Raw genomic sequence first — 27,874 nt, 5'->3', positions numbered from 1 at the left:
TACGCAAATTCCTATATTTTAAACCTAAAAATAACATGCTCATGCATCTCAAATGCAAAGTTGTGAAGACTAGCCAAATTTGGTGACAAGGAAATTGAACAAATACAAAATTATATGTATCAACTATGAGCTTCACAGAATCATTCTCAGATTTTCTTCATGCAATGCGGCTCTAAGCTTCACTCTAGCATCTTGCTGAAACTACATCCCTGTATTGGCTTCTCCTGTTGTTGTCGATAGTTTCCAGAATCGAAAAGACAAAGCAAACAAACTTAAACATGTTGATGTGATGTACACCCCTATCCTCGACATCCTTGCATATCATTCGAAGCCTCCTTTGATCTGTGCTTACGCTTCTTACTCCTGCCAAAGAATGGAACATATTTTACATATATTTGTGAGTTGCTTCTCTAATACGAGTAGTACTTATTTTGTGCAATCTCAAAACCAAAAATGACCAATCGAAAAGGACAGTAGTACGAAGAAGCAGCAATACATGATATTCTTTGGATGATGTTTGCAAAATAAACCTTTTGGAGTAGATATATAAGAGCAGTGGCCTGCACAAAATGAAACGGTTAGTTTGAACAACAATCCTGTACTACTGTATAACCTTTGCTTGGCATACTGACCGTGGAAACGTGAATGATTCATTACAACTTAAAGATCTGAGCAGCTCTGATTCCACATACCACCTGCAAAGATGCAACATTTTGAGCCCAATTTATCTTCCTTCTAGCCTTTATATATGCATGATAATCTTACATTTTTTCAAACAACTTAAACGCTTTGAATTTGATGATAAAGCTACACTTTGTTTAGCTTCAAAAATCTTTCAGATAACCTACGATGACATAATGATTCTAGTGTGTAAATGGGCACAGCTCAGGTTTGATTTGTTGGGCTAACACTAAAAATGATTGGGCCTAGAAACATCTCAAACTCTTAAAGCATGCATGTGATTCTCTTTTTTTGCCATGCATAACACACTAGAATCTGATTCTATTTTCTTGCTCAAAACAAGTGCGATCTGTTTTTATAGTCCGAGCCTTTTTGTTTTAAGTTTTTTTGCAGCCTTTTTCGACCAATGCTCACGCGTACACTACACTCCAATACTCCAACCTATAAATCACTACTCTTCTCCCTACATTCAGATAACATGTCAGCACTCAAGAAGATATGCTCTCTCCTTGCTCTCTTTCTTATCACCAACTATTTACAAATACTATCAGGTAACACCATGGAGTATCTCTCAATCTTCTCTCACCCCGGCCCCTAATAAAATTTCTATATTTGGTCTCTGTTTTATATTTCTCAAAACACTTAATTTGCTTCTTTCTCTCCATTAAAACTTCTTATGTCAACTCTACTCTACATTTTTTATGAATTGGCATGCATGAATTCATTTCATAAAATGACTTTTTGCTTGAAGAAATTTAGAAAATACTTACTAATTTAATACTCCATTTATTTTGTTCAGATGGAGTGGTGGTGGGTCGCAGACGAGCAAAGCTCGGAGAGTGAATTGCAAACGGCTTTGGATTGGGCCTGTGGTATTGGAAACGCCAACTGCAGCAAGATTCAAGTGGGCCAGGCCTGCTTTCAGCCCAATACTGTTAGGGCCCATGCTTCTTCTGCCTTCAACAATTACTATCAAAAGTTCAAGCGCAGAGGTGGCTCTTGTTACTTCAGAGGCGCTGCCTATACCACTGCTCTTCACCCCAGTCAGTCCTCTCTCTCTCTCTCTCACACACACACACACATTCTATTAACTATGGCTGCCTTGTTCCTGCAGGTTATAACTCTTGCAACTATGAGCTCACACCCTGAGCTTGAGGTTATTGATCATTGTTGTTATATGTGATTGATCAGCATTGATCGGATGAAGTGAGCTTAATCGAGCTCAAGGATTTGAAGTAAAGTGTGAGGAGTGTGTCGGCTTTCAGTAGTCGTTGGATCTCGATAGATTAGTTAGCTCTAATCCTAGCCGTCTTTTTCTTACTAGTCGTTGTATTTGGTTAGTTAGTTAGTTCTCAGTTTTATTCTTCACGGATGTATATAGCTCGATTCCTTGAGTAGATCAAAAGAGGGTTTTTCTCTACACCATTCTAAAACAAAAAGCTCTCTTCCATCTTCGCATCTAATTTCTCAGAATCAATTCATAACAATCATGAAATGGTCGATTTGGACTAGGAAACACAGCTCAGTTGACAAAACGCTGGGGTTTCGTGTCATCGTATGATTTCATTGTAAGCATCTTCAAACGCCCGCAGGGGCGTAGCGCAGTTGGCAATGGAGGGACAGATCTTGCTGCAATGAGCCTGGGACGGGCTACTGCGTACCCTAATTGAACCCCCTCACCTGATGTCGGGACGGAGTGTGGGGGCCGCCAAGGCGACGGAATCGCCTTTTTTGCTGCAATTGTAAGCATCTTCAATTGTACTTGTCTAGCAAGGCTATTCCTCGTCATTTTCTTGCTTTTCCAAACAAATACTGCAAATTTTAGTACTGCCAAAAAATGAATGAATTCACACTTCATGTAACTTTATGACAGAAAAATCTCTTTACACGGATTATTCACTGAAATACATACTGAAAAAGCAGTATACAAAGTACATTATATAGCTAACAGACAGATTTCTCAATAGAAATAGCAATTACAACATGTTATTTTGAGAGATGAAACTGCTCAGAACATCAAGCTTGCCCAAGCGCCAATGAAGGCAAATCCTCCGAAGGGGGCTAACCGAGAATATGTTCTATCTTCTAGGTATGCAACTGCATAGCACCTGTAAAATCGGCCATTGTTAGTCATATATATCATACAGAAAATCTAACCAAACCACAAGAAATGTTATGTCATCCAATCTCAGGATTTGTCTACAGTTATCATTTTGAAACAAATGCCAAATATGAACTAGTAGTATAATGAGTGAAATCTTTCAGAAAGGCAGTCTACTAGAATATATCAGGAGTTGATCATGGTCAGGGATATGTCAGCACCTTATACTTTGTCATTATATTCTTGATATATGAATATTGACGTTGTGATTTAGTTACATGCTGAATAGCAAACTATTAGGTTGTGGGGATGCTTCAAAAAACAACAGGCAGTTATGCTTTTCCATGTAAAACAGATATCTCCAATGAAATTTAGAAAAAAAAATCACAACTTTGAAGGAAATAATCTGTGGCGGGGATCACATAGAATCACACCATTCGTCTGTCTCAACTCATGAGTTGTTAATGAATGATTTGAACAGGGACAAACAATAAGGTAGACTCATCCTAAAACACCAGAGCAATTCATGCAATAACCTAAGAACTTCAATCCCCAAATGTTCAGTCTTTAGCCATTTAGATATCAACCACCAACACAAGTTTCGAATTTTTTGCCTACATGCAATTCTGCAAGATCAAACATTCTCAACGAGATCATGCTCAGAGAGTTCCATGCACTGATATACCAACGAGCTGGAAGAACTCTATTTCTTGGCCTACTTCAATAGTAGTATAAGATATTGTACATAGATTTTACAATGTGAGCAAAACTCCTAATATACATTCATCTAAGCTTATATGAACTGAAAAATCTAAAATGGATCAACCATTTCTTTCATCGTTTCATCAAATCCATCAATAGTAAATTGAGCTTCTAGCTATGCTTCATCGAAAGAAAACGACAAGAAACAGAAAGCTTACGTCCCCGAAAATGCCAGGATTCCAGTAGTCAAAAGGCCTCCAAACTACCAAAAACAATAAATCCACATAAAAGACTTCAATGCAAAATCAAATCAAATCAAATCACACACACGAGAAGTTGGGTACTCACAATATTAGGGCGTGAAGTAATAGGAGCGGCGAGTAAAGCAGCTGTGTGAACCAAATGGTACAAATTTGCTGTACGCCACACCTTCAATACGCAATCAATCGCACAGATGAATCACGTCATTACAAAAAATAACTGAGAAAAACTCGAAAAAATAGAGCATAGTTACATCGTTGTAGGAAGGGTTCTTTGGCTTGAAACCATGAGCGCCATAGGTTCCGAGCCCTAGAGCAGCTACACCTGGTTCCAAATGCAGAAATAACAATCAAACAAAAAATTCGGAGAGAGAGAGGGAGATGTTTACCTGAGATAGCTGCAACTTTGTGCCAGAGACGAGGATCCATTTCTGATTTTCGATTTTTTCTTTTTCGTTTATTTCTTTTTTTCAGTTCTTTGTCCAGTTTAAAACAATAGAAAAAGGGAAAAGAAAAGGGAAAGTCTGACTTCTATTAACTGCACTCGACACTCATTATTTTCATTAAACACCCTACAATTTCTTCACGTTGGTAGCAAAGATTAATGCTTGGTTTTTTCCTTCAATTTTTCATTTCAATGTGATACCAAGATCTGAATAATGCTTCTTTTTTCCTTCAATTTTAAATGTGATAAAAAAACCTATCGAGATGCCTCAATCCCAATAGCAAAATCTCAATATTTTTTCTTGATTTTATTTTGTAATGAGAAAATTTCGTAGTCAATAATAGCATACTTGCTCGATTATTCCTACACACGATTTGCATTGGTACTATTTACAATGGATAAAATAACACACAATAGAAAAGGCCAGCACAGTTGCTGAAAACTGCAGGACTAGCCTTTAAACAAACAGTTAATCATCAAATCTTTCAAGATGGAAAATATTAATCAAAAAAATCCAAGAACAAAAATCACAAAACTCCAAAAACTTCTCAAGATTTCGATTTCGCAGAGATAGCGAAAAAGCAAACGCTACATAAACAGAGTCAAAATATAAAGCATTTCTATAGAAGCAGGAGTCAAACAGTTCTAAAATCAAGGTTACAAATTACTGAATGGATATGAAGGCAAGGGATTGCTTCTAATCCTCCAACTATCTAACCTTTTTGAGGAAAGTAGGGATCAATCTAGGCTGTGTTTAAATCTATACATTTGTGTCTTTCCCTGCAACGAACACAGATCAGGTTCAATTTCTACTTTCTTTTGCACTTTCATGTCCGTCAAGCCTGTAGTTCAGCTGTGAGGATGCACTTGATATATGTAAAATGGAGATTTTTTTCAGATTACCTCAACTCTTGTTAACTCCTTGCACCTGTTCCAACACACGGCAGTCCTGCTGGAGCTTTTTCGTTTCTGCATTCCACTTGAGGGACTTCGCTTGTGATACTTTCGGGCTCCATGCCTTCAACCTGTGTGCCGTAGTTGTCTGGAGTCGAAGCACAGATTTTACTTTCGCTCACTTTTCCTTCAGATGAATATTGTTCTTCTCCTCGGATCTCAGAAATGATTGCTGTCTGGCCTGGACTTGTCTTATTGTGAAGTCCAGTTTCTCCTTGAAGGAGTTCTTCTGGGGTTGCAGCGGGGTCGAGATCCCAGCAGCCCTCAGGCAAGTTAGTGCCTTCAACTTTGAGGGAGCAAGACGGTACCTGGTGTGAAAACCGTAGCATCTCTCTTCTTGGAATCCATCGGGTGCCATCCTTGTCTGTTTCCCTATGGTACACCGTCTTGTATCCATCCAGCTTAATCACAGGCGCTACACATACACCATTCTCTTCGGAATAATCATCAAGAACCTCAACCATTTCGTACTGGTGTCTTACCTCAGCCGAGGTTGTTCTGTTCCAATCCGGTGACCAGTTCCTGTATACAGCCCAAATGTCTCCACTTCTTGGATATATTCTTACACAACCTCCCCTACCAGCCTTCTCCCTAGCAAGGAGATGAGAGAATATGTTGACTTGCTCCACTGTTTCGGAGTGAAACACTCTAAAACTCCCACAAGATTTGGTAAACCCAGAATCTAACCAATTCACACTCCCAAATTCAGTGTCAGATTTTGAGCTTAAGTAGCTTATGTAAATCTTGAATGGATTCAGGGAGATGATGTCGCGAATTATACAATATAAGCGAGGCATACCGTCTTCTTCATCATAGAGGGCCCATATCTGCTTAGGCTTAAAGCATTCTTCAGACCTGTCCTGGTCAAAGTCATGGAAGTCCGAATCTGGAACTGTTATAGATACAGTTCTCTTAAGTTCCAATTGTTTATTAGCAGCAGCTGCACGTAATTTATCAGCTTCAGCAAGCGCCTTTCTTTTCTCAGCCTCGACAGCAGCTGCTTCATCAGCCAACTTCATTTCTTCAAGCTTCTTACGAATTTCTGTTCTTGCCTTATCAATTAACAACTGCCTCACATCAACCGCAGGAGCAGCAGAACTCCGCCTTGTCAAAGTTTCAGCTGCAAAGGGAAGCTTAGCAGCAGGCTTTAATATTCCATTTGCAGTGGCTGTATTAGGTTCTACAGCTACTTTTGCACAACCTTTGTCATGCCCATTTGGATACGAGATTCCTAATTCCACTTTTCTCTTCTTGGCAGGTCTCCCCCGTTTGGGTTTCGATGCTTCATACTGACCAGTACACCCATTAGAGACCATATGACCCATAGCCTTCACTGACTGATGCTTGCCATTAGCTTTTGTCGGGTTTGCCTCCCCATTGGCTTGGTAAAAGATAAATGAAGATGAAGATAGTCCACTAGGGTCTGAGAGTCCGACAGAATTTCCAGATGCGCTACCCTGAAAGGATATATTAGAAGCATACTCTGATCTATATCCAGTATGATGTCCCGACACCACACTCGGTGCACCATAACCAGTTGTTGGGGGTATGTATGCAACCCCACGACCATGGTTTCCATGACCATAACCATTCTCAGGCGCATAAGAATAGTTATATTGGAAAGTATCATTTGGAGGGGCCAACCCAGTTTCAACGGCAACAAAGACACCACGACAGTTCTTGCAAGAAAGTCGTTTGTTAACATATTTCCTAAGATACTCATACTGGACACGACAGGAGGTACAGACAGTCCAAAATGTATCGAGTCTTCCATGAGCAGAAAACTTGGAAGGATCACTGTACCCAGCAAACAAACTTCTCCGTTGATCATAAGCACTTCTTTGAGCACTGTCAGATAACAGTGTCCATGCTTCAGAAACTAGTCGGAATGCCCCGTCAGCGCCAACAGTTTTGTTCTTATCAGGGTGTAGTGTAACTGCCATTTTCTTATACTGCTTCTTCAATTTGGACTTCTCCACAGATGGGTCCACTCCAAGAATTGAATAGAAGTCAAGTTCTCCATTAGCTGTCGCCTCAGAAGCCTTGTAGACTCCAAATGTGGCCACCATCTGAGATATACCATCCAGTTCCTTGCATAGTGTCTGAGCTCTCGCAGCATACTTCTGCGCTCCGGCAAAATTTTTCTCCAAAAATTGCTTCTCAGCCAATGTTTTAGCTCTAATGGCTTCCTCCGTGTTGGATCCCATCACAAGTTCGACTACAATACGCAAGCCCAGATCCTTAACAAAAAACAACAAATTACAAGCAGCATATGCCAGGTGACAGATCCGATGGCCTTACAGAATAAATGACTGCGTGCTGCATAATACGAAAACAGATCAAGAATCACTAAATTTCAGCTGTACACGTAATATTAAGCTGACAAAACATGATAAAATCCTGGCTTCAACAACCAATGTAAAAGAAGAAAAATCATCCACTGCTCAAGCTATCAATCGTTGTCACCCAGCACCAATCAGACTAAATCAATCGTAAATTCAAATCATCCACTTCACGCAACAAACACAACGAAAAAAAACATGCACAAAATCGCAGTGAACTGTTCGAACTAACAAAAACAAACAACTGAAGAAACGCAAGCTTCAATTCAACTACGTTTTCACCAAATTCAGCCCAGTCAAATAATATCAAGCTAAATTCAACCCAACGCCATAATTAAACAAATCCTCCGAAAATTCAGCACAATGTTTTTATTACAGAAGATATAAGCTTGAAATCAGCGAAAATTCACTAAAATCCACAATTTTCGGCCCAGACAACGAACTTAACAAAAGGAGAAAATCTCAAAATCTAAGCGAGATTCAAAAAATCCAGAACAAAATTAACTACAGAATCTCCTGATCCTACAAAACTAGCTTCAGATCTACACCAAAAATAGGTTTAATTCGAACAAACAGAAATCCACCGCATCATTTCAAAATCACCACCAACAGAATTACCAAAAAAGAAATACAATTAAACCAAAAAGGAAAGCTCACTTAAGATTAAACTCGGAGCTGGCAGTGAGAAGTAAATACCTCAGCAGAATATTCCGGCGGCCGACGGCAGAGATTCCTCCAGAAATCGGAGCAACAAAAATAAAAATAAAAATAAAAAATAATTATACTGTGGAGAGATTATTTAAACTAGTAGTAGAACTACAACTATACGCAGCAGTTAAAAAAATTATGCTAATGTGTATATATAAATAAATAGATTAAATATAAAACTGAATAATAAAAATGAAACCAAAACTATATAATAGTACTATTATAATATTCAATATGTATTTTTCATAATTATATTTATTATAGTTGTCTGAAAGTAACAATTAGTATAGTATTTAATTTTGGGGAGGCATCCAAAGGTGAGCCCTTACCAAACAAAATGTTTGGGGATAAATTGAATATAAATACGGAGTATTAAATTTAATTAAACTATATTTACCATCTTGTAAAAACCAATAGAAAGGCTACATATCTTAATATTTCACGATATGTACAAAATATTATGTGTGTTAACTTATTTTCTTTTAAAATATAAACCTATATATATTGCGTAATATTTTTTAATAAAGGTTTATACAACATACTGTAATTAGAATAAAATAATATCAATAAATTGCAAATATTACCATTTTGTGTGGTGACAAGTTGTTGGGTGTTAACATGGAGTTGTGGGCCACAGAAATTATGGCTCATTTTTGTTCAACTTTATACTACATAGAATAATATTAATAAGTACAAAGTTGGAATTTAAAAGATTCGTAATTAATTTTTGAATGTTATAGTATTTGCTAATTCTTCGTCGACGCATAGGAAAATATATTCACAAAATTACGAGATACTGTAGTAACAAAAAATTAGTTTATCAAAAACATGATACTATTTCTTAAAAGCTTACCTAGCTCTAACTTACTCTTTTATCCAACACATATTTTGCACTAATTCAATTTACATAATTGTTTTAAAATTTTATACTATAGCGTAAATTTCGTGTGATTATATATTTTTGTGGGCTGATTTTTTTAAAATGGAGGTTGATTGGGCAATTGCTAGTACATTTATTGGGCTAAAAGCCCAATAATAATTAGGTCATTTACATTGTTGTAAACCCTATTTAGTTTTTTTTAATAGAAAAATGCAATAAATTATTTTAAAACAGTCAGCAATACAATCCAAAATAAAATACCAGATCACAAAAGCAGGAAACATAAAATAATGAAGAGTTGGAATATGCAGCTAATTTATTGTTCGATCGATGAATCCAACCGACTATTACTATACATTTAAGTCTCTATAATAATAATAGTTGACATGCCAAAAAACAACTTCCGTAGTTTTAAGAAATGCAAATTGCAATAAATTCACTCCTCTTGATTATTTTCAACTATCTAAATAGGAATAAATGTCATTTAAATAATTTTTTTTATTTGTAGTTAATCTCATAACTTTTAAAGCTAGAATAAAAAATTTATATTTTTTCCTCAATTGTCCCATCATAGTAAAAAATAATCCCTTCGTCTCACATTAGGTGTCACTTTAATTTTTCAGCACTCATTTTATAAAAATGATAATAAATAGTTAAATTGGAAAAATGATAAGTAAGAAAGAGAATAATGTATAAACTCTTCTCTACATTACCAATTATGCATTAATTCTCGTGTCATTTCAAATGCGTATATTTTTATGAGACGGAGAGAGTATTTGGACTTTCACTAATTTTTCACTCACATTTTATTATAAATTAAATACTCCCCCCATTCCCAAAGAATATGCACTTTGGGTTCAGCATAGGTTTAAAAACAAAATTGGTAAAATAAGATAAAAATAGAGATAAAAAGTAATTAAAGTATTATTAGTGGTGAATGGGTCTCACCTTATTAGAGAGAAAAGATATTTCAAAACTGGAAAGTACATATTCTTGTGGGACGAACTAAAAAGGAAAGAGTGCATATTCTTGTGCAGGAGTATATCAAAGTAAAATTAGAATTGTCAAATAGATTAGACTGACCTAGCACCACCATGGACCAGAACGGCCCTCCCCAACCCAGGCGCATCACCGAAGTGGACTAGCCTGGGCTGGATTTCTTTCTATAAAATGGACTACATTTCATTTCTTAGTAAGTTTTTTTTTTTTTAATTAACTTCATATATTTATATCATATATATGAAGGAGGAAATTACAAATCAACTCCTATAACAAGGAGGAAAGACAAATTACGCCACCCAGGGTTCGAACTCGAGACCTCCAGGATGGACGCGGTATCCAGCACCCTTTACCGCTAGGCTGAGTTGGATTGCGAAAAATATTACTCCCTCTATCCCATCCCATTTTTTATGGTCCTGAACATATGACGATCTTATGATTTTAGTTCAGAACAGTTTCTTTTGAATTATTGCATCCTAAACAAATGAAAACGGCCCGGATTTAGTCCATTTTGGATGGAGCGGTCAAAATTGACGGTCAACGTTAATTAAACCTATTTTGACTGAATTAACAAGTTATAATTAATTTATTTAATTTACCAGAAAATAAAATATACTATTAGTCAACAAAAAATATTATTCTCGTTGTTTTTCTTCCTCTCAAACTGAAATTAATGAAGCATCCCTCCTCCCTCAAGTCAGCGCTCCTCCTCTACCCCTTTTTGTCAATTTTGCCGACCGTCGTTCGCTGCCCTCATACCGACTCCAACGGGGCACTAACCGTGGCCGGCGTGTGAGCTAAAACTCTCTCTGTTTCACCACAGCCGCTACTTCGCCTCTCTCCTCGTCTGGTCCATCACCGGCGTGTGGCGGTGAGGCGTCTCCCTCCTCTTTTTCCAATTGCCCTCACTCTATCCTCATCGCGAATCAGAGATGAAGCTCGATTGTGGCAGTTCAGCCAACGCCATCGTGTCCTTCGTGCTTCAGCCGTGGGGTGCTGCCTACCGTCAGTCCCTAACTCCTCGCTGGTTCTCTCGGCTATTCGAACAGTCGGCTCGCATCTTGGTCCGACAGCCCCCAAACTTCGATTAAAGGTTCGTTCTTAGCGACGGGGGATCCCCAAACTTGCGTGCTGACTTGAGGGGGGATCAATTTTTGGAATACCCTATTTTCAATTTGAGGGAGAGAGCAGTGATGAGAATGAGAATTTTTTGGTAAATAATAGGAGTATATTTAAATTTTTGGTAAATTAATTATTTTAATTAATCAAGTCAAAACATGCATAATTGGCGTTGACCGTCAATTTTTGACGGCTCCATCCAAAATGGACTAAATCCGGACCATTTTCATTTGTTCAGGATGTAATAATTCAAAAGATAACGTTATGGACCAAAATCATAAAATCGTCATATGTTTAGGACAAAAAATGGCCTTTACTCTTCTATAAAATGGACTACATTTCATTTCTTAGTAAGTTAGAGCATCCACATCCGTGCTCTTGCCAACAAACACGGATGTGGGCCCGGATCCACTTTTTCTGCCTGCTCTTAGGCAAGAGCACAACACCCACATTCGTGCTCTTCCGCAAGGACGAGCACAATGGTCCTACCATTATATTATTCAATTTAAATAAAAACATTTTCACAATATTAAAATTCATTAAAAATACCCAAAATACTATTACTAAAAAATTAAAAATTACATAATTAAAATCCTAAAAATTAAAAATTTTATAATTAAAGTCTTAAAAATTAAAAATTACATAATTAAATTCATAAGTGGCCGAATTTCGTCCAAATGGATGATGAATGTGTGTATTTATAAATAATTTTGGGATTAAATGTTTTTAAAAAAATTCAAAAAAAATTCAAAAAAATGGAAATAAAACGGCTATATTTTTTAGAATTCGAAAAAATATATTTTTTTAATTTTTGGTATTATTTTTTATTAAAAAAAAGAAAAAAAAAAGAAAATGTCAACTGTCAATAGAAACGCGCCACATCGCCTTGCTCGCTTGCCAGCGACAAGGACGGACGGACAGCGTAATAAAACCGTTGCGGATGCTCTTATGTGGCCTAGAACTGAGTTGGATTGCGAAAATTATTACTACCTCTATCCCATCCCTTTTTTTTAGGATGTCAAACATTTTAAAACTTAATAATAGTCCAATATTGGACATTTGGAAGAAGAACTCGTGCAGTAGGAGTATAATTAATTTTCATTTATGTAAATATTAATATAAAATTGGGAGGAACTTATATATGATGGAAGGGATTTCTTCTCTAAATAATTTTAGTGATACTATTAAATTTTAATTATTAATTAAAGTAAGCATAGAGTTTGAAGCATTAATTAGTTCTGAAATAAAAGTGATACATTAACATAAATAAAAGTGTTGTAGAGAGAAAAGGAAAGAAGAATTGAATGTGATTATTTATATTGAATTTGATAAATAAATAGAATATCGAAACAAATAATATAAGGTGGGTCATCCAGCTTTGCATAGAAAGATGAGGGACGAAGGCGGGGTGGCGGCGCCGGCGAGAAAGAGCCTCTCATAATAATCAACGCAGAAAAGCGAGAGGGAGAGGTCGACCTCATGGGTGGTCCACATGTCCTTCCTCTTGCCGAGGCGAGTGAGCACAGGCTTGACGCAGAGTGTGTAGAGGCGGCGGTAGCCCCCGAGCGCCGCGACCACCGTCCTCACACCCTCCCGAGGCGGAGACAGCTGGCGGAAGCATAGGTGCTCCCACAGGGCGTCGTTTCTGGTTAGGGCGCACCAGAGGCGGCAGACGCAGGCGGCCACGCCGATTGATTTCTCGTCCAGGCGCTTTAAGATCTCAATTAAGACGTCCATGTTGTCGTTGATGAAGAACCTTGTACACTTCTTCTTAGTATCCATATCCATATCCATATCCATATCCATATCAATATCAATTTGTTGAGAGAGAGAAATATACAGTATATATGAATATGATAGTCCTAGATATAGGCAGGCATCTGAGGAACAAGAGAAGAGGCCAAAGGAGAAGGTGACAAAGATGGTAGCTAGCTAGTAAAACTGGGGGAGGGGGTAGGGGTAGAGAGTAGTATTTCAAAGTAATACTTATTTGTTGTTTTTACTTGTTTTTTAGTTTAGAGGGCCGTTGCTCCAGCTGGGATTTACGTCAAAAAGTAAACGTTATGACTTGTTATATGTATGCTGGGTGGTCTTTCTGCATTGGATCGTCTCAAAGTCTACATGTTTTTGTTCTTATTCCCATACTGCAATTTATTAATTAATTAACAAAAAGTCGTATCTATATGTGTGATTATGCCAGTGCCAAATATAAAACCATACCTTCCTTCCTTTATATACTTAGGGACAAAAAAGGTGATTCGCTCACCCCAGGCGCCCCCATAACCCGGCCCGACATCGCTATGGAGGGGTTCAAACACGGTACCTCAGCAGCCCATTAGGTGGGAGGAACTTACACTGGTAACCTTCCTTTATATACTCCATATGTGTGTTGTGTATACATGTTGAAATGATGCAATGTTGAGATCCCACCAAATAGAAACATATGCAAGAGAAGCAATAAAATGGTCATAGTCCAGTCTCCATCTGATTGGATTTCCAATCCACAAATATAAAATTCCAAACTTCTATGAAACAGAAAGCATATATCTAATTGAAAGATTAAAAATTACTAGTGATTGAGAAAAAAGATCCATTAAAATCTGAGCCTGCAAGATTCCAACACATCTTCCTACATACAAAGACTTCTCAACAGTCATATAACCCTTCACTGTTTTCTATTGGGTTGGATTCTTGTTTCTTGGACTCACATTCCCAAGCACACACACACACACACGCGTGTGTATGTGTGTATTTTATGAATCTTGTGACTGTTATATAAATATTCTTGGTTACTAGAAAGGCCCCCCCAAAAAGTGTGACCACCTTTTTTTTTTCTTTTCTTCTTACACTATTTTATTGGATCTCACTTGCTCACCCTCTTATCATATGTACTATGTTGTTGTTCCAAATTTGAGTAAAAGTCAAACGCATAAATTTTAATTTTTGTAAGGAAATTTTTGGTGATTCTGATGAACCCTTTTCTGAATGGTTATTTTCTGCAAGTAAATCTTGTGGAGTGGACGCCTAGCGATCTTGTGATTTGACATCAAAATTTTAGATATTATAATTAAAAACATAGGAGTATTATAATATGTAGAGAAAAGTCCCATAAATGTTTGAGAGTGTCATTCTATCTTAATATTTATTTCAATATTTAATATAATTAGTTAGGATTTGAATTTAATTTATTCTCGATTTTCATGGGATCGATCCTCCCATTTTGTAAACTTTTTTTGTCCTTTAAAAGTAGGAGTACTCCACAAATACGTGTCATGCCGATAATAAGAAATGAATTTAGAAGTATTAAACTAATATTCGATTCTCGACTGTTATGGATGAAATGGGCCGATCGAAAAGTAGAACATACATGAGCTGCAACAGGATATGGAATCATGAGTATCATGAGAATATGCATCCTATTTTTATGATTTATTTTCATACTTAATTTAAATAGTTAGAATTCAGATTTTGATTTATTTCTGTTGGTATGAGAGTATTTGATTTTGATTTATTCCCGTTGATATGATATATTCTTCCAAATCTTTGTATAATGGTACAAATACGTGTCATGCAAATGGTAAGAAATGAAACAACAAACACTCTCTTTCTCCACCTTATGTTTTGTTCTATATCTCTCCTATTCTATTCTCTCGTCTAATAACTCTATTTTTTCCTCTTTCAATCTATTCTCTCTCCCCATCTCCTTCATGGGCATCTCTCTCTTTGCCTCCCACTTTTAATTAGGAGTTAGAAAGTATTTATTCGAAGGTTTTTGCATCATATGTTCGTATATATTGAATATTTATCTCGACTCTCAATATACTCATCTAATAATGTTAATTTTCTGATCATATATATAGGACCTCGAAATCAGAAGTGGAACAATCGACCAACAAATATACAAGAGTCAAATTGACAGAGAAAATTGATTCACAACCCATAGCAAAAGTTTTGAAATATTTAAGTCTATATATGGAGTTATAATACATCGTGATTAAATTTAATGATTATGTTGACTTACGATTGATCAGAGTAACAACGCATGCACCTAATATCGAGCATCAGTCCAACACTAATATTAATCCCCAAGATAAAATGTTACATATATATATACACACATATACAGCTTTTTTTTGCATAAATTAAAGATTATAATCTCTCAGCAGGTGATTATAATCAAGTGAAACAAAATAAAGAAACAAGGAGATACATGGTGAACACAAAAGGATTTAGGAAACGAAACAAATTAATACACACACATGTATATGTAAGTAGAGACAGAGACTACTCCGACTACTCTCCTAGCTCAATGCGACTGCAGAATCAAAAGGCATTACTTCTCAAATATATATATATATATATATATATATATATATATATATATATATATATATATATATATATATATATATATATATATATATAAATAGAGTTGTGATCAATGTCGAACCAATTTTAAAGACCGAACTAGAGATTAAATCTGGGCCATTAGATCTAGTTTTTTTTTATGAGATGTGCTGCTGTGTAAATTTTTCGGTATTCATTACAAGCCCATTTTACTTCATTGTATAGGTTTATTACTTCATTCCGTACGTAATACCTTGAAACTACAACATGTTTTTACTTTCTTCCAGTAGGTTTTGAAATGATTCAACATATGTTTCATTTGAATTCATTGACCTGAGTTTTTACTTTATTTACATTAAAAATGCAATTTATTCAAGTGCGTTTATTACTTCATTCAGAAACATTATTACTTCATTGGATAAGATTTTTACTTCATTCCAGTAGGACTTCAAATGCTTTTACACGTACTTCATTCCAATAATTTATTACATCATTCCATGTGTTTATTACACCATATCAGCTTTGTGGCGGTGGTGATAGATATTGTAGAGAGAAAGAACGGCACGCGACGGCGAAACCGCATTTACGTACTGGAATGAAGTAATAATCCTACTGGAATGAAGTTAAATCTTCGTAACATGTTAGTATGACTTATTTACCTTCGGATGAATTAAAAGAGGCTCGTGATGAAGGCGAAAATAATTGATAAATTTGTGTCTCTCATCCATAAAAAACTAGATCTAAAAACCCTAATTTGGTATGGTTCGGTGGTTCGGTCTTTAAGAGTGGATTTGTGAATAATGGGACTCTATGTATATAGGGATGTATTCATTTCCTTTTGTATCTTTTGTTCTTTGTTCTTTTTAATCTCAGCCCCACGATTTTGTCATCCGACGGTTAGATTGGTGCCACGTGTCATTTAATAATGCAGATTTTCAGTTGAATAATGCACCATTATAGTGTAATAATGCAGCTTTTCAATTGAATAATGCACACCGACTAATAATGCACCATTATAGTGTAATAATGCAGATCATATGGACCGTTGATGAATGAGATCTAACGGCCCATATTAAGAAGAATAAATGATCTAAAGGATGAATAGGAGAATAACGCTATATATATATATATATATATATATATATATGGATATATATCCCTATATATATATATATAGATATATCCCTATAGAGTATATATATATATATATATCCCTATAGAGTATATATATATATATATATTTCTGCTTGTGTCTTAGTGGTCTAATGCATGAGAGCATAAGAGCATCCACATTCGTGCTCTTGCCAAAGAGCACGGATGTGGGCCCGGACCCACTTTTATTACTTTTTACTCCATGCTCTTAGGCAAGAACACAACACCCACATCCATGCTCTTCCGCAAGGACATGCTCAAGGGTCCCACTATTCTATTATTCAATTCAAATAAAAACATTTTCACAATATTAAAATGCATTAAAATATCCGGAATACTATTACAAATTACAAAAAAATTAAAAATTACATAATTAAAATACTAAAAATTTAAAATTACATAATTAAAACCCTAAAAAATAAAAAATACATAATTAAAGGCTAAAAATACCTCCCGTGGAAGACTATTCCTCTGGCCCTATCCCCAATGTCCAATGTTCTTCGGAGACCCCGTATCATTGCCAAATGTGAATCAAGTTGCTCGGGGGTCATATTTGACCTATCGGCCAAATTGAGTTGGGCCAAAAGGGTCCACAATGAGTTGGTGGGGGGTTGAGGTGGCACAAAGGGAGCGGGAGCGGGGGCGGATGGAGTCGCCGCCTTCTCCCTTCCTTGCGGCCGGCGTTGGGAACTGCTCGGGCCGGCGTCGGGGCTACCCAAATTAGCTTCGGCGAGCTGGCTAGCCACCTCATCCTCTCCGGCGTCGAATAGGGATACCGACCTCGACCGTTTGCTGGAGGAGCTGGAGGAGGATGATACGCCTCCCCTATACTTCGGATGCACACGCACCTCATGCCAAGCGTTGAGGTACTTGAACGGTTTGTAATTTATGGATTGGTAGGTCGCCAAGGCGGCACTGATGATGTCGAGCTCGCTCCTACCGCTCCCCGCCGATCGCTCTTCCTGGAGGTAATACCCCTGGAACTTTTGGATTTCTTCGTTGGCTCTGAATATGGCATTGCGCACCATACTCTCATTGCGCTCGATGGTTCCAGCCGGGCGGTTTTCATTGTATCGGCGAGAGACGCGGCACCAAAACCTATCCCCGCTTTGGTTCGTGCCTATCTCCGGATCTTCAGAGATAATCAAATAGGCTTTGAATAATTGATCCATCTCCGCCGGAGTGTACGGGGTGCTGACACCACGAGGAGTAGGAAGAGGAGGAGTTTGAGAGCCGCCGCCGCTCCCTCCCGATCTGGGTTTGGTTGCCCACCCGTATCGCCCATCGGAGGCATCTTGGTCGTCCACCGGGTAAGGCCGGTAGCGACCCGGAACTTGAGAACCTTGGGTTTGAGGAGGGACCGAAGATTGCGTTTCCGGACTAGGAAATGGTTGTGAGCCGAACCATTCGTGGTTCCAACCGCAGGAGTCGGAGGGGTGATCGTCGGAGCCAGACATTTTTTTTGTAAGTATGAGTGAAAGATTGAGAATTGATAAGAGAAGATGAGAGAATTTAGATGAGAATTGTGTTGTGTTGTGTGGTGTGAAATTTTTTATGTGGAAGTGGGGGTATTCATAGATGAAAATGTGAATTTTAGGTGAAAATTTGTAAAATAAATTAAAAGTGGGGAGAAAAGAGATATAATTTTTTGGGAAGTGTGAAAATATTTTTTAAAAGAAAGAAATTGCCAACGGCATTGCCGTTGGCCAATCAGGAAATGCCACGTCAGCTACTCGCTGGCACGAACGTGCTCGATGCATCGAGCAGCGCCGTGCCAGCGGCGAACAGGGCTGTGCCGTGCCAGCGGCACGGACGTCGTCCGTCGGCACGAGCACCGCTGCGGATGCTCTAAAAGAAAAAGGGTTCTGCATTTGATTTGGGCAAATTCTTCCCCACAAAATTACAAGGAAAGTTCTTCATCATAAATTGCAAAAAAAACAGAACTTTGTAAATCAATATATAGCCAAAATATGTACTGTTTGATGTGTCCTAATCATCTAAGAGATTGTCATCTTATATTCACCATTTTGTGCCAAAACTTACACGGACCGAAATTCAAACACCATGATATATCAACAATTCCACCACATGTGATTTATTGAACAAAATCACTATCATTAGCATATTATAAACAAGGGAGAATTTTTAGTAGATCAAAATCACTATCATTAGCATATTATAAACAAGGGAGAATTTTTAGTGAAAAATATTAGTAGGTTGTTTTAAAATAAGAGTACTACTACTATTAGTACTACTATAAAATAATTAAATTGGGCCAATTTTAGTTATTGGATCTTGAAATAATGGAATTACCTTTTGGGCTCTTCTAACTAGTAAATAATGGGCCAATTTTATTTATTGGATCTTTAAATCATGGAATTACCTTTTGGGATTTTCTAAGTGGTGAAGTTAGCCCAATTAAAAATAGAGGAGACAATAAAAAAAACAGGGGGTATAGAACACATTACTACAAACATCACAATAAATTAATTAAGTCTATACATATATTTTACTATATTATTTCGTATATTTGTTACTACTTTTAAATTGCCCCATTATAGTTTAGCTATATACTCCTGCAGTCCACAAAAATATATAAAGTTTTCATTTTCACATGTCCCATAAAATTATGGGCATTTCCAAATATGAAAAGTTATCCCAATTTATTATTTTTATACATCAATTTATTTATAACTTATACCACAATCAAAACACTAATAATAATGGGGTTCCACTACCCATTAACACTATTTTAACCAATGTTTTAAAAATCGGACCGGACCGGCCGGTTCGCGGTCGTATTCCGCTCCGGTTCACCCCTTTAAACCACCACTGCATTGAACCGCCGTGAACCGGTGGAACAAGCCGGTCGGACCGGTTGGACCGTGAACCGGAAACCGGTTTTCTAATTTTTTTTCAAAATTTTTTAAAATTTGTTGTTGGTAGAGGTTGAACTCATGACCTCTCTTCTAGTTAAGAAAACCTCTACCACTCCACTACATAGGCTCATTAAACAATTTAAACATTAAATATTTTTATACATTAACCATTAATTTTATCTACAAAAACTAATAATTCATTTTAATTTTATTATTCTTTAATATAATTGTTAATTATAATATATATAATTATCATCCTTTATATTTTAATGATGCTCTACTTACCACCTATATTATTATTAGTACCATATAAGATTCATTATGTACTATAAATAATTTTTTTATATTACATACTTAATTTATATACCATAGCTATTGACATTAATGAATAATCTTATCTAAACTAATTAATAAGTACTTAATTCGTATTTAATTATATATTATTTTACGAAATAAATTTTCTTAAATTAATATAAATATTAGCTATTTTAATACATGAAATATTAAATTTTTTATCTAGACTAACTAATATTAAATATATATTTGAATATATTTACTAAATTTTAATATTATTTATATTTATACATCGCTAATTATCTATAAGGTTTAATGTTTTGTGATATATTATTAATTGTAAATTATTTACTAAATTTAATATATTTTTATATATATTTGCAACAGTAAAACGGTTAGACCGGTGGTTCGACCGGTTGGACAGGTTGAACCTTGAACCAGTAACGTCGCCGGTTCGCTTGCCGGTCCGGTTTTTAAAACAATGATTTTAACTATCTCTCTTCTCTCTTTTATTTTACTAATTTTGTTTTAATTTCCGTGTCATATCACACATCCATATATTTTTGTGGGATAGAGGGAGTATAGTTTTATAATATAACAACTTGTGAATTTGGATTCTATCAACTTGAATATGGTGTCCCAAATTCAGACAAATTTGGTCGTTGATAGGAGTACTATTATATAAAAAAAAATCAATTTAACAGCTCAAATTTACTTTTGCTAATCTTAGAAATATTTGCTACAAGTAGTAATTAATTTAAGACTTGATATTCCCCCTGTTAGATGTGTTTTCATATGGTTTTATTTTTGCAACTATTAATTGTTGTATAAATTGTTTATTCATTATTGTATAAATATGCAAAGCTTTATCATTCAATTTTTTAAAAGCTACTACTACTACTATTCAAATATTAATGGAGTTGAATTGCATCACATTTAACCTAACAAGCTAAGGCATGTACGTATATTCCCACATATACCACACTCGCTTAATTTCCCAACTATGGCTGTCTTTTCTATTGAGGATTCTCAATACCAAAATTTTAATATCATTCAACTGCTTTTCAAAATCAATCTTAATCCCAACTCATATTAAATTTCCTATAACAAATACTATTAACTACAAAAAATGAACATTAATAAATCTTTATGAAGGGGGGCCCTAATAATATTGTTTTATTTCATCTCTATCTACCAATTCTACCCTAACAGACGGTCCCAGCCCTTGAAAGTTCCTCCCTGTTTATTATTGCACTTTTAGTATAATTTCGTTCACTCCTTCTACAATTATTGAATTATTTAATCTATATAAGTAATGATTATACAGTGTTGACGTGAACTAATGAAATAAAATAATATGAAAATCGAGAAATACCGAGATTCATATAGAATACCAATAAAGAAAAAACAAAATCAATTGCTACATATATAGACTATTGAATTGATTTCATGCACTTTGAATTTCCATCTTCACTTTCTTGATAAAATCTTCGCATTTCCTTTTCAACTCTTCTCTATCAATCCCTTCATCGTCTTCATCATCATCATCATCATCATCATCATCACATTTATCCCATTTTTCCATGTGCAAATCTTCTTCAACTAAATCTGCATCAAGGTTGATTTTTTCTTCAAGAATATCTACTTTCTCAACACCCCTTTTCTCAGCCCGAGTTCTCGAGCTGGTGATCTTGCTAATGAGGCCGGATGATTGTATGATGAAAACAAGAATCCCATTGCATAAGAGGAAGATGCAGTTCCTCTCAGTTGTGTATGTGAAGAGCTTGAATTTGAAGTTGAAGTTGAAATTGGAGTAGAGATAGTCATAGGATTGGAGAAAGAGAGGTGTGAGAGAGGAGTGAGAGAGGAAGAGAGTGAGAAGAGAGAGTGGGAGGAGGATTTGAGTGATCTTCTTGAGATATTTGAATCTGTCTGAATGGTTTTTCATTTGATCAATATCGTAATGAGACATGATTTTTTTTGAGAGAGAGAATGTAGTGAGCGAAGACTTTTGGTTGCAATTTTAATTGTGGCAGGTGAAGTGATATATATTCAATGGTTTGTATAAAGTATTTTGGAGTAGAAATTGGGTTTAATTAACAATGACTTAGGACTTAGGAGAAGCAGACAGTTTTTCTTTTTATTGGGATAAAATGACTTAGGAGGAAATTTTCTTCCCTTTTTTTTCAATAAATAGGGATTTTTTTTATTATCATAGTAAAAGGGAACTAATAAATTATCATAGTCATAATGGGATCTGGGTATATTTAGAAATTTAGAGGATTAAATCGTCCCATAGATACTACTAACAAATTAGTTCCCATAAACAATATTTTGTTACCGTTATATATTTATATTTTGCATTAATTAGATAATATACATTATAAAGATGGTCAATAATACTAGTATTATTTATTAAATAAAAGATGGTAGTATTGATTTAGGGTAAAAGATAGTCAAAACTCCAACCGACACACACTTATAATAAATGTCTTAGTACCGGCGTTTTAGACTTTCAAATTTTCAATTTGGTTGGTTGAACTCTATTAATTTTGACAATTTAAAAAATTAGTACGTGTTAGCAGAGAAGATAAATAAATAAAACATGATAAGAATACAAAATTTAGATCATTTTTATGTCATATAACTTCAACATAGATATCATCTACTTAGTTGGGGCGGAGCTACAACACCGTAGAGTCGGACAAATGAAGAAGTTCGTCGATAATCCTAGATACTATATATATAAGAAATATTATGACTCAAAATTAAAGCATAAATGATCAAACCAAATGCTTAATACTCAGCATCACCAAAAACCATAGCTGAAACAATGTCAATTCTTGAGACTTTTGTGCAAATTTCGCCAATGTGAATCCTAAAGCTCGATGATTTTGGCCTTCCGTTTCTTCGATTCTCGACATGAAGAATCTCCTGCCTTCAACCTGAGCTTCGCAGATTCTGAGCCGGCTTCAGAATCTGATTTGTGATTCCTGTCTTCTTCGTCATCACTGCTATCTTCGTCTTCTGATCCACTGCTGCTCTCCTCCAGACGAGCTGGTGGCTGATAACCGGCCATTGCAGACTCGGCTGCAGCAACTGCCTCCGGGGTGTGAAGATCAGCAATACCCAACATCAGATCCTGTCAACAAGATTAAGTAAGAAAATATAACCATAAAGTCTCAAACTTTAACACAGTAGTACCATCTCGATGTATTTAGACTCGTCTCCGCTGATCACTTCAATGTCATAGTTTTCGGGGCGTTCCTGCATTTAGTAGATGCAGGAACCACGGTCAGAGCTCGTGTTTGAGAAACTAACAATCAAATAGTATAAAAGGTAGAAACTAGAAAGGGAAGCAAGATCGTGCCTTTGCATCCTCCATCAGTTTCTTGTTCGATTCTGATAAAACTCCTAAGAAGTCTTTCACCTTTCCCAGAACTGCAAGTAGCAAGAGACTTCCCCCATTACTATTGAACCAGATTTCACCCAAGGACACACAAGTTCAGTTATTGAAACCACATGTTGCACAATTAGCAAACAAAATAGTCAAGAATGCAATCATCTAATGGTAGAAACACTTAAAGAAACAAGAACCCCGGCCAGATGAACTTCGATGACAAATCAAACCTCATACGATACAAGACGTTTATACATGCAAAAAAATGCTGGTGTTCAGCACCCGGTGAACATAATAGGCCCCTTGTCTCAAAACTAACAACTTCAGCAAATCACTTCATCACATGCAACTGGTTGGATCAACAGCCTCTTCCATTCAAATCTATACATCTCCATGCATAAAAGTATTGCCGGTTTTTCAGCCCCACATATTATAATAGGTACCTCACCTCAAGGCTCAAACAGATCAAATTCATCATCATATGCAACTGATTTGTATTAATTGCCTATTACATGAAGTCTACATATCAAGCAATGCCATTTTTTGCAGCACCCGGATCACACAATCAAAGGTGGAGCATTAAACTAACAATCTGATGATAAGTTGTCAAGAAACTTAAGATCAAACCTAAAGCAGCTACCCATAACCCTAAACAGCTTGTCTAAGTTTTTGTGTTTGGTATAATCAGAGTAAAAACATGAATCAACCTATCCTCACAAAACATGAGCTTGCTTTATTAAACAATGTTAAAAATCTACAACAGAAGCAAACACACCATTTTTGCAATGAGATTTTCTACAAGCATCACACTACACCAACAACCTGAAGTAAATTATTAATTAAAAACATCAATTAACTTATTTTCCCAAAACATGAGCTTGATTTCTGAATGTTAAAAGTCAACAACAGAAGCAAAGGCAGCAATTTTGCAATGATATTTTCTACAATTTTGGGCAATACACCAACAATCTGAAGTGAATTATTGATTAAAAACAAGACAGCCGATAATTTCCAAGAAAACACAAAGGGCTTATCATTCAATACATTGGCTCTTGGGCAGAGGAGCCATGGTGGGCTTCTGACGAGAAGCATCAGAAGGAGTAAAGGTGGGATCTTTCTTGCATACAAAGAGTGATTCTGCAAAATTGGCGCACGCAAATCTTGGCTGAGCATTAAGAAGGCAAAACAAGAAAGCTGAAGAGAGAGAAAGGAATATAGATCAGTTGAGAAATGGATTCTGCTACCTAAGTTTGAGGTGGAAGAGACGCCGCCTCGCTTGGCCTCCAGCTCCAAGAGGTCTTTACTACTGTGTTCCGCCATTGAAACTGTGCAGAGGAGAGAAAGAGAGGGAGAGTAGGCGATGAAGAGAGGCGAGCGAGCGAGCGAGAAAGTGGGTAGATATTATTTGGGCTTTATGCTAATAATGTTCTACTATTGGGCTTAACATAGTTAATTTTTTAAATTAAAATAGTATACTTATTACGTAATCGTCTTAAAATTTCTTGAACTTTTGGATCGATTTTGTATGTGAGATTGGTGTGGAACTTAAAAATACTACTCGGTCTTTGTTGTTATCTTGGGTTTAGGGATGAGCATTCTACTCCAATTATTGATGAAACGAAACACGAATCAATATAGAAAACGCCCCGAAGGGCTATAGCAAATACGAACAAAAGGATCCCTCAAAACAACCAGTCATCATCTAATCCTACCAAATTTTCACACACCACACAGTGAAATTAAGAAATCTAATTACAAGAACCATGGGTTTAGGGTCCCATCAAATGCTAGGAGTGAAGAAGAAGATATCGTCAAGCCGGTCGTTGCTTGGCGAATTGCCACCGTACACCAGCAACCCAGGGCGCCCATCGCACCAGCCACCGGAATAGGCACACCAACCTCGCTCCCCGGGAGCCAAACCCGGCTCGTCGCTGTCCCAACGCTTCCATTCCTTTGTCTCAGTGTCCAAAGCATACACATCTTTGGAGAACTTACCTGCTCCAAGATGACCTAAATCACTTGGATCAATCTCTCCACCATGAATGAAGATATACTTCCCTATACCTACACTTGAAAACATGCTCCGAGGAGTCGGTTTCTCGCCCGACGTCTCCACGCAGCTCCATCTCCCTGCTCTTGGGTCGAAGCAGTGAACATCGTCCAGCTCCTCGCCAGAGAACCCATACACAACCCAAATCTTTCCTTGAACCGAAGCCAGCCCCGGGCCGCCCCTCGGCTTGCACTTCTCCCTGGGTAGGGGAAACCCGATCCACTTCCTATCCACAACATCGTAGGCCCACAGATCGTTAAGCCTTCCCGCATCCCCGCACCCTCCAAAAACGTACACGCGTCTCCCATCAGCCGTCATCGAGTGGTAGCTCCGGTGAGGGGGGCCGGACAAGAGGAGGGTCCACGTGTCCGTGGCTGTGTCGAAGGAGTAGAACTCGTTTAGCTCCTTATGTGTGGCGTCCCTACCTCCGAAGAAGTAGATGGTCTCAGCAATGGAGGCCATTGTCACGCCAACGCGAGGGGGAGGGATGTCGCCCTTGGCATCGGCCACCTTCCATGTCCGGGTAGTGAGATCGAACACGTAGAGGTGGTTGTCCACGGGGACTCGGGGCGAGAACTCACCCCCGAATGCATACGCCTTGTTCCCAACAACAGCAACGGCGTGAGAGCTTCTTGCACCAGGCCCTGCCCCATTTTGCTCCAGCTGCAAATGATGGAATCACTTGTAATAAACCAACTTTTATTGAAATCAATGTAAATACAAATCATTTAATTTGAAGTACTATCTTTTTATTCAAGTTTAGCTGCATTTTATCATGACTATAGTGAGTTTTCTGCCATACAATATGAAAATCTGCAGTCATCCAAACATACTTCCAAATTTTAAAGTTGTGAAACGTCAGATCATTACTCCAAACACACTTTTCCACAAAACCACGATTCCATAATCCTACTATTACAGAATTAACATCAAATTGCCTATTTTACACTTATTCTCAAAGCAAATTCTTTAGTTGATCCATTTTCTGTGCAATTGCTAAGGGTAAAAACTAAAAAGAGTAAAGTTACCCAATTTCGAGTTTTACAATTTCTTACCCTAAAACCATGAAAGTACATAAATAAAATTTACACATTTCCAGTCAAGAGAAAATCCCATCATTTACAAACCTAACAACAAATCAAAACCTATGTGATTTTCCGCAGAATCAGAAGCCATCGTTATCTACCCAGAAACAAGAAATTATTGAAGGCCGAAACAGAGCTAACAATTTTCCAGAAAAAAATATAAAAAACTAGAATCTCATGTCACAACAGGTTTCTGAAAAAAATTCAAAAATCATAAAGTAATTCTTTAGGAATCCAAAAACGCAATTCTTCTAAAACTTGTAAATAAAATAAAGGAAAAATTAAACGCAAAAAAAGGGAAAAACCTTGATCCATTTGCCTTGTGGAAGAGCCATGCTCGGAGATTCAACTGTTCGCTTTTCGCAGCAGACTGAGAGACGAGCTTTTAAGAGCAAAGCTGACACTTCTTTAATAGTGGAGTGGTAAATTGAGTGTCTTATTTCATTTTAATTTAAGTGGAGTGGTAAATTGAGTGTCTTATTTCATTTAAATTAAATTAAAATAAATTAATAAAGAAGAACTCCAAAACATTTTCAGTTGAAAACCATTTTTTAAATTACATTTTTGGCCCAAATTGTAACTCATCATATAGTCTTCATTATTTTAGTAAATTTTATCTTTGAAAATAATTTGTTTTTGGTAGTTTGAAGTATTTTGACAAATGTATAATAATATTACTACGAAATAAAAAAAAGATCAATGAGAGAATAATGCACTTAATTATGCCATATAGTATTCTATTATATGTGGCATATACTGGAGTAATTTTTAAGGTCGAAGAAATTAATTATATTAATAATCCAATTAACTTACGTAGTCACTCACCTCAGCAACCTAATATTTTGATGTGATGACCAACCTATGTTTTAATTTTTTAATGATTGAGAGTTTTGTTTTCAATTGAATTTGATGAAAATAAAAGTAAGAAAGGGATGTCACTTAATAATAATATTTGGTGGGGTTTATTGTCGTGCATGGAACTGCCTTCGTCGTATAATAAATGGGTGATTAGGTTGCTTAGTAATGCAAGCAATTAACCTTTTTAGAGCACAATATAAAGTTTATGATTGTCTTAGGTTTTATTATATTCTTTTCATTTGGGCTGCCTTAATGATTTTTTCGTCTGGTCTTTATTGAAGATATGGGCCAATTCATTTTGGTCTAAGTTTTTTTTAATAAGAGCTCTTTGAAATCCAGTGTCTTTGTAAGTTGGACAAAATTGGCTCAACTATAACTTATATAAAGTCTAAACAGTAAATATGAACCTCAATTAAATGTCTCTTATTTCCTTATTTAAACGATCTCCAATAAATATTGTTTTATTTTTATTATTTTTAGTAAGCGGATTCCGCATTCTTATGAACTTATTCTCACAATTATTATAAAATTAATATATGAAAGTATGACTAATACCCACTAACTTTTTCTATCCATTTTACTTCGTAAAGTTGAATAACTTCTTAAAATTGCATCAAT

General features: G+C 36.4%; 7 protein-coding genes across 10 annotated transcripts; 1 reads left to right on the top strand and 6 right to left on the bottom strand.

Annotated features, from left to right (window-relative positions):
• Window positions 1-1,090: 1,090 nt before the first annotated feature.
• LOC121741309 lies at window positions 1,091-2,057 on the top strand. The gene is made up of 3 exons (XM_042134030.1): window positions 1,091-1,232; window positions 1,481-1,724; window positions 1,796-2,057. Exons 1-3 carry the CDS (start codon window positions 1,180-1,182, stop codon window positions 1,862-1,864), a joined length of 366 nt encoding a protein of 121 aa, XP_041989964.1. The 5' UTR covers window positions 1,091-1,179; the 3' UTR covers window positions 1,865-2,057.
• A 462-nt stretch (window positions 2,058-2,519) lies between these two features.
• LOC121742506 (transmembrane protein 256 homolog) lies at window positions 2,520-4,381 on the bottom strand. Of its 2 annotated transcripts, none has more exons than XM_042135664.1 (5): window positions 4,134-4,381; window positions 3,999-4,063; window positions 3,833-3,913; window positions 3,703-3,746; window positions 2,520-2,789 (listed from the first exon to the last, which is right to left on the bottom strand). In XM_042135664.1, the coding sequence occupies exons 1-5, from the start codon at window positions 4,171-4,173 to the stop codon at window positions 2,690-2,692; spliced, it is 330 nt and encodes a 109-aa protein (XP_041991598.1). In that variant the 5' UTR covers window positions 4,174-4,381; the 3' UTR covers window positions 2,520-2,689. The 2 variants fall into 2 exon arrangements, with proteins under 2 accessions (XP_041991598.1, XP_041991597.1); XM_042135663.1 differs by having other exon boundaries at window positions 3,999-4,069; window positions 4,134-4,369.
• A 401-nt stretch (window positions 4,382-4,782) lies between these two features.
• On the bottom strand, window positions 4,783-8,427 carry LOC121742388. Of its 2 annotated transcripts, none has more exons than XM_042135511.1 (2): window positions 8,182-8,427; window positions 4,783-7,383 (listed from the first exon to the last, which is right to left on the bottom strand). In XM_042135511.1, the coding sequence occupies exon 2, from the start codon at window positions 7,348-7,350 to the stop codon at window positions 5,104-5,106; it is 2,247 nt and encodes a 748-aa protein (XP_041991445.1). In that variant the 5' UTR covers window positions 7,351-7,383; window positions 8,182-8,427; the 3' UTR covers window positions 4,783-5,103. The 2 variants fall into 2 exon arrangements, with proteins under 2 accessions (XP_041991445.1, XP_041991444.1); XM_042135510.1 differs by having other exon boundaries at window positions 4,783-7,462; window positions 8,182-8,424.
• Window positions 8,428-12,486: 4,059 nt separating this feature from the next.
• On the bottom strand, window positions 12,487-13,102 carry LOC121741159 (F-box protein SNE-like). The gene has a single exon (XM_042133855.1). It carries the CDS (start codon window positions 12,995-12,997, stop codon window positions 12,560-12,562), a length of 438 nt encoding a protein of 145 aa, XP_041989789.1. The 5' UTR covers window positions 12,998-13,102; the 3' UTR covers window positions 12,487-12,559.
• Window positions 13,103-21,310: 8,208 nt separating this feature from the next.
• LOC121810858 lies at window positions 21,311-21,835 on the bottom strand. The gene has a single exon (XM_042211574.1). It carries the CDS (start codon window positions 21,833-21,835, stop codon window positions 21,311-21,313), a length of 525 nt encoding a protein of 174 aa, XP_042067508.1.
• Window positions 21,836-22,441: 606 nt separating this feature from the next.
• Window positions 22,442-24,677, bottom strand: LOC121742235. Of its 2 annotated transcripts, XM_042135321.1 has the most exons (5): window positions 24,508-24,673; window positions 24,308-24,400; window positions 23,234-23,304; window positions 23,068-23,130; window positions 22,442-23,005 (listed from the first exon to the last, which is right to left on the bottom strand). In XM_042135321.1, exons 1-5 carry the CDS (start codon window positions 24,581-24,583, stop codon window positions 22,742-22,744), a joined length of 567 nt encoding a protein of 188 aa, XP_041991255.1. In that variant the 5' UTR covers window positions 24,584-24,673; the 3' UTR covers window positions 22,442-22,741. The 2 variants fall into 2 exon arrangements, with proteins under 2 accessions (XP_041991255.1, XP_041991256.1); XM_042135322.1 differs by lacking the exon at window positions 24,308-24,400 and having other exon boundaries at window positions 24,508-24,677.
• A 219-nt stretch (window positions 24,678-24,896) lies between these two features.
• LOC121742234 (nitrile-specifier protein 5-like) lies at window positions 24,897-26,830 on the bottom strand. The gene is made up of 2 exons (XM_042135320.1): window positions 26,704-26,830; window positions 24,897-25,976 (listed from the first exon to the last, which is right to left on the bottom strand). Exons 1-2 carry the CDS (start codon window positions 26,731-26,733, stop codon window positions 25,044-25,046), a joined length of 963 nt encoding a protein of 320 aa, XP_041991254.1. The 5' UTR covers window positions 26,734-26,830; the 3' UTR covers window positions 24,897-25,043.
• Between the last annotated feature and the right edge of the window lie 1,044 nt (window positions 26,831-27,874).

Source organism: Salvia splendens, chromosome 7, assembly GCF_004379255.2.
Source record: "Salvia splendens isolate huo1 chromosome 7, SspV2, whole genome shotgun sequence".
Lineage (NCBI taxonomy): Eukaryota > Viridiplantae > Streptophyta > Magnoliopsida > Lamiales > Lamiaceae > Salvia > Salvia splendens.
The sequence above is the reverse complement of the archived record's forward strand: the minus strand, read 5'-3'. Positions and strand labels throughout refer to the sequence as shown.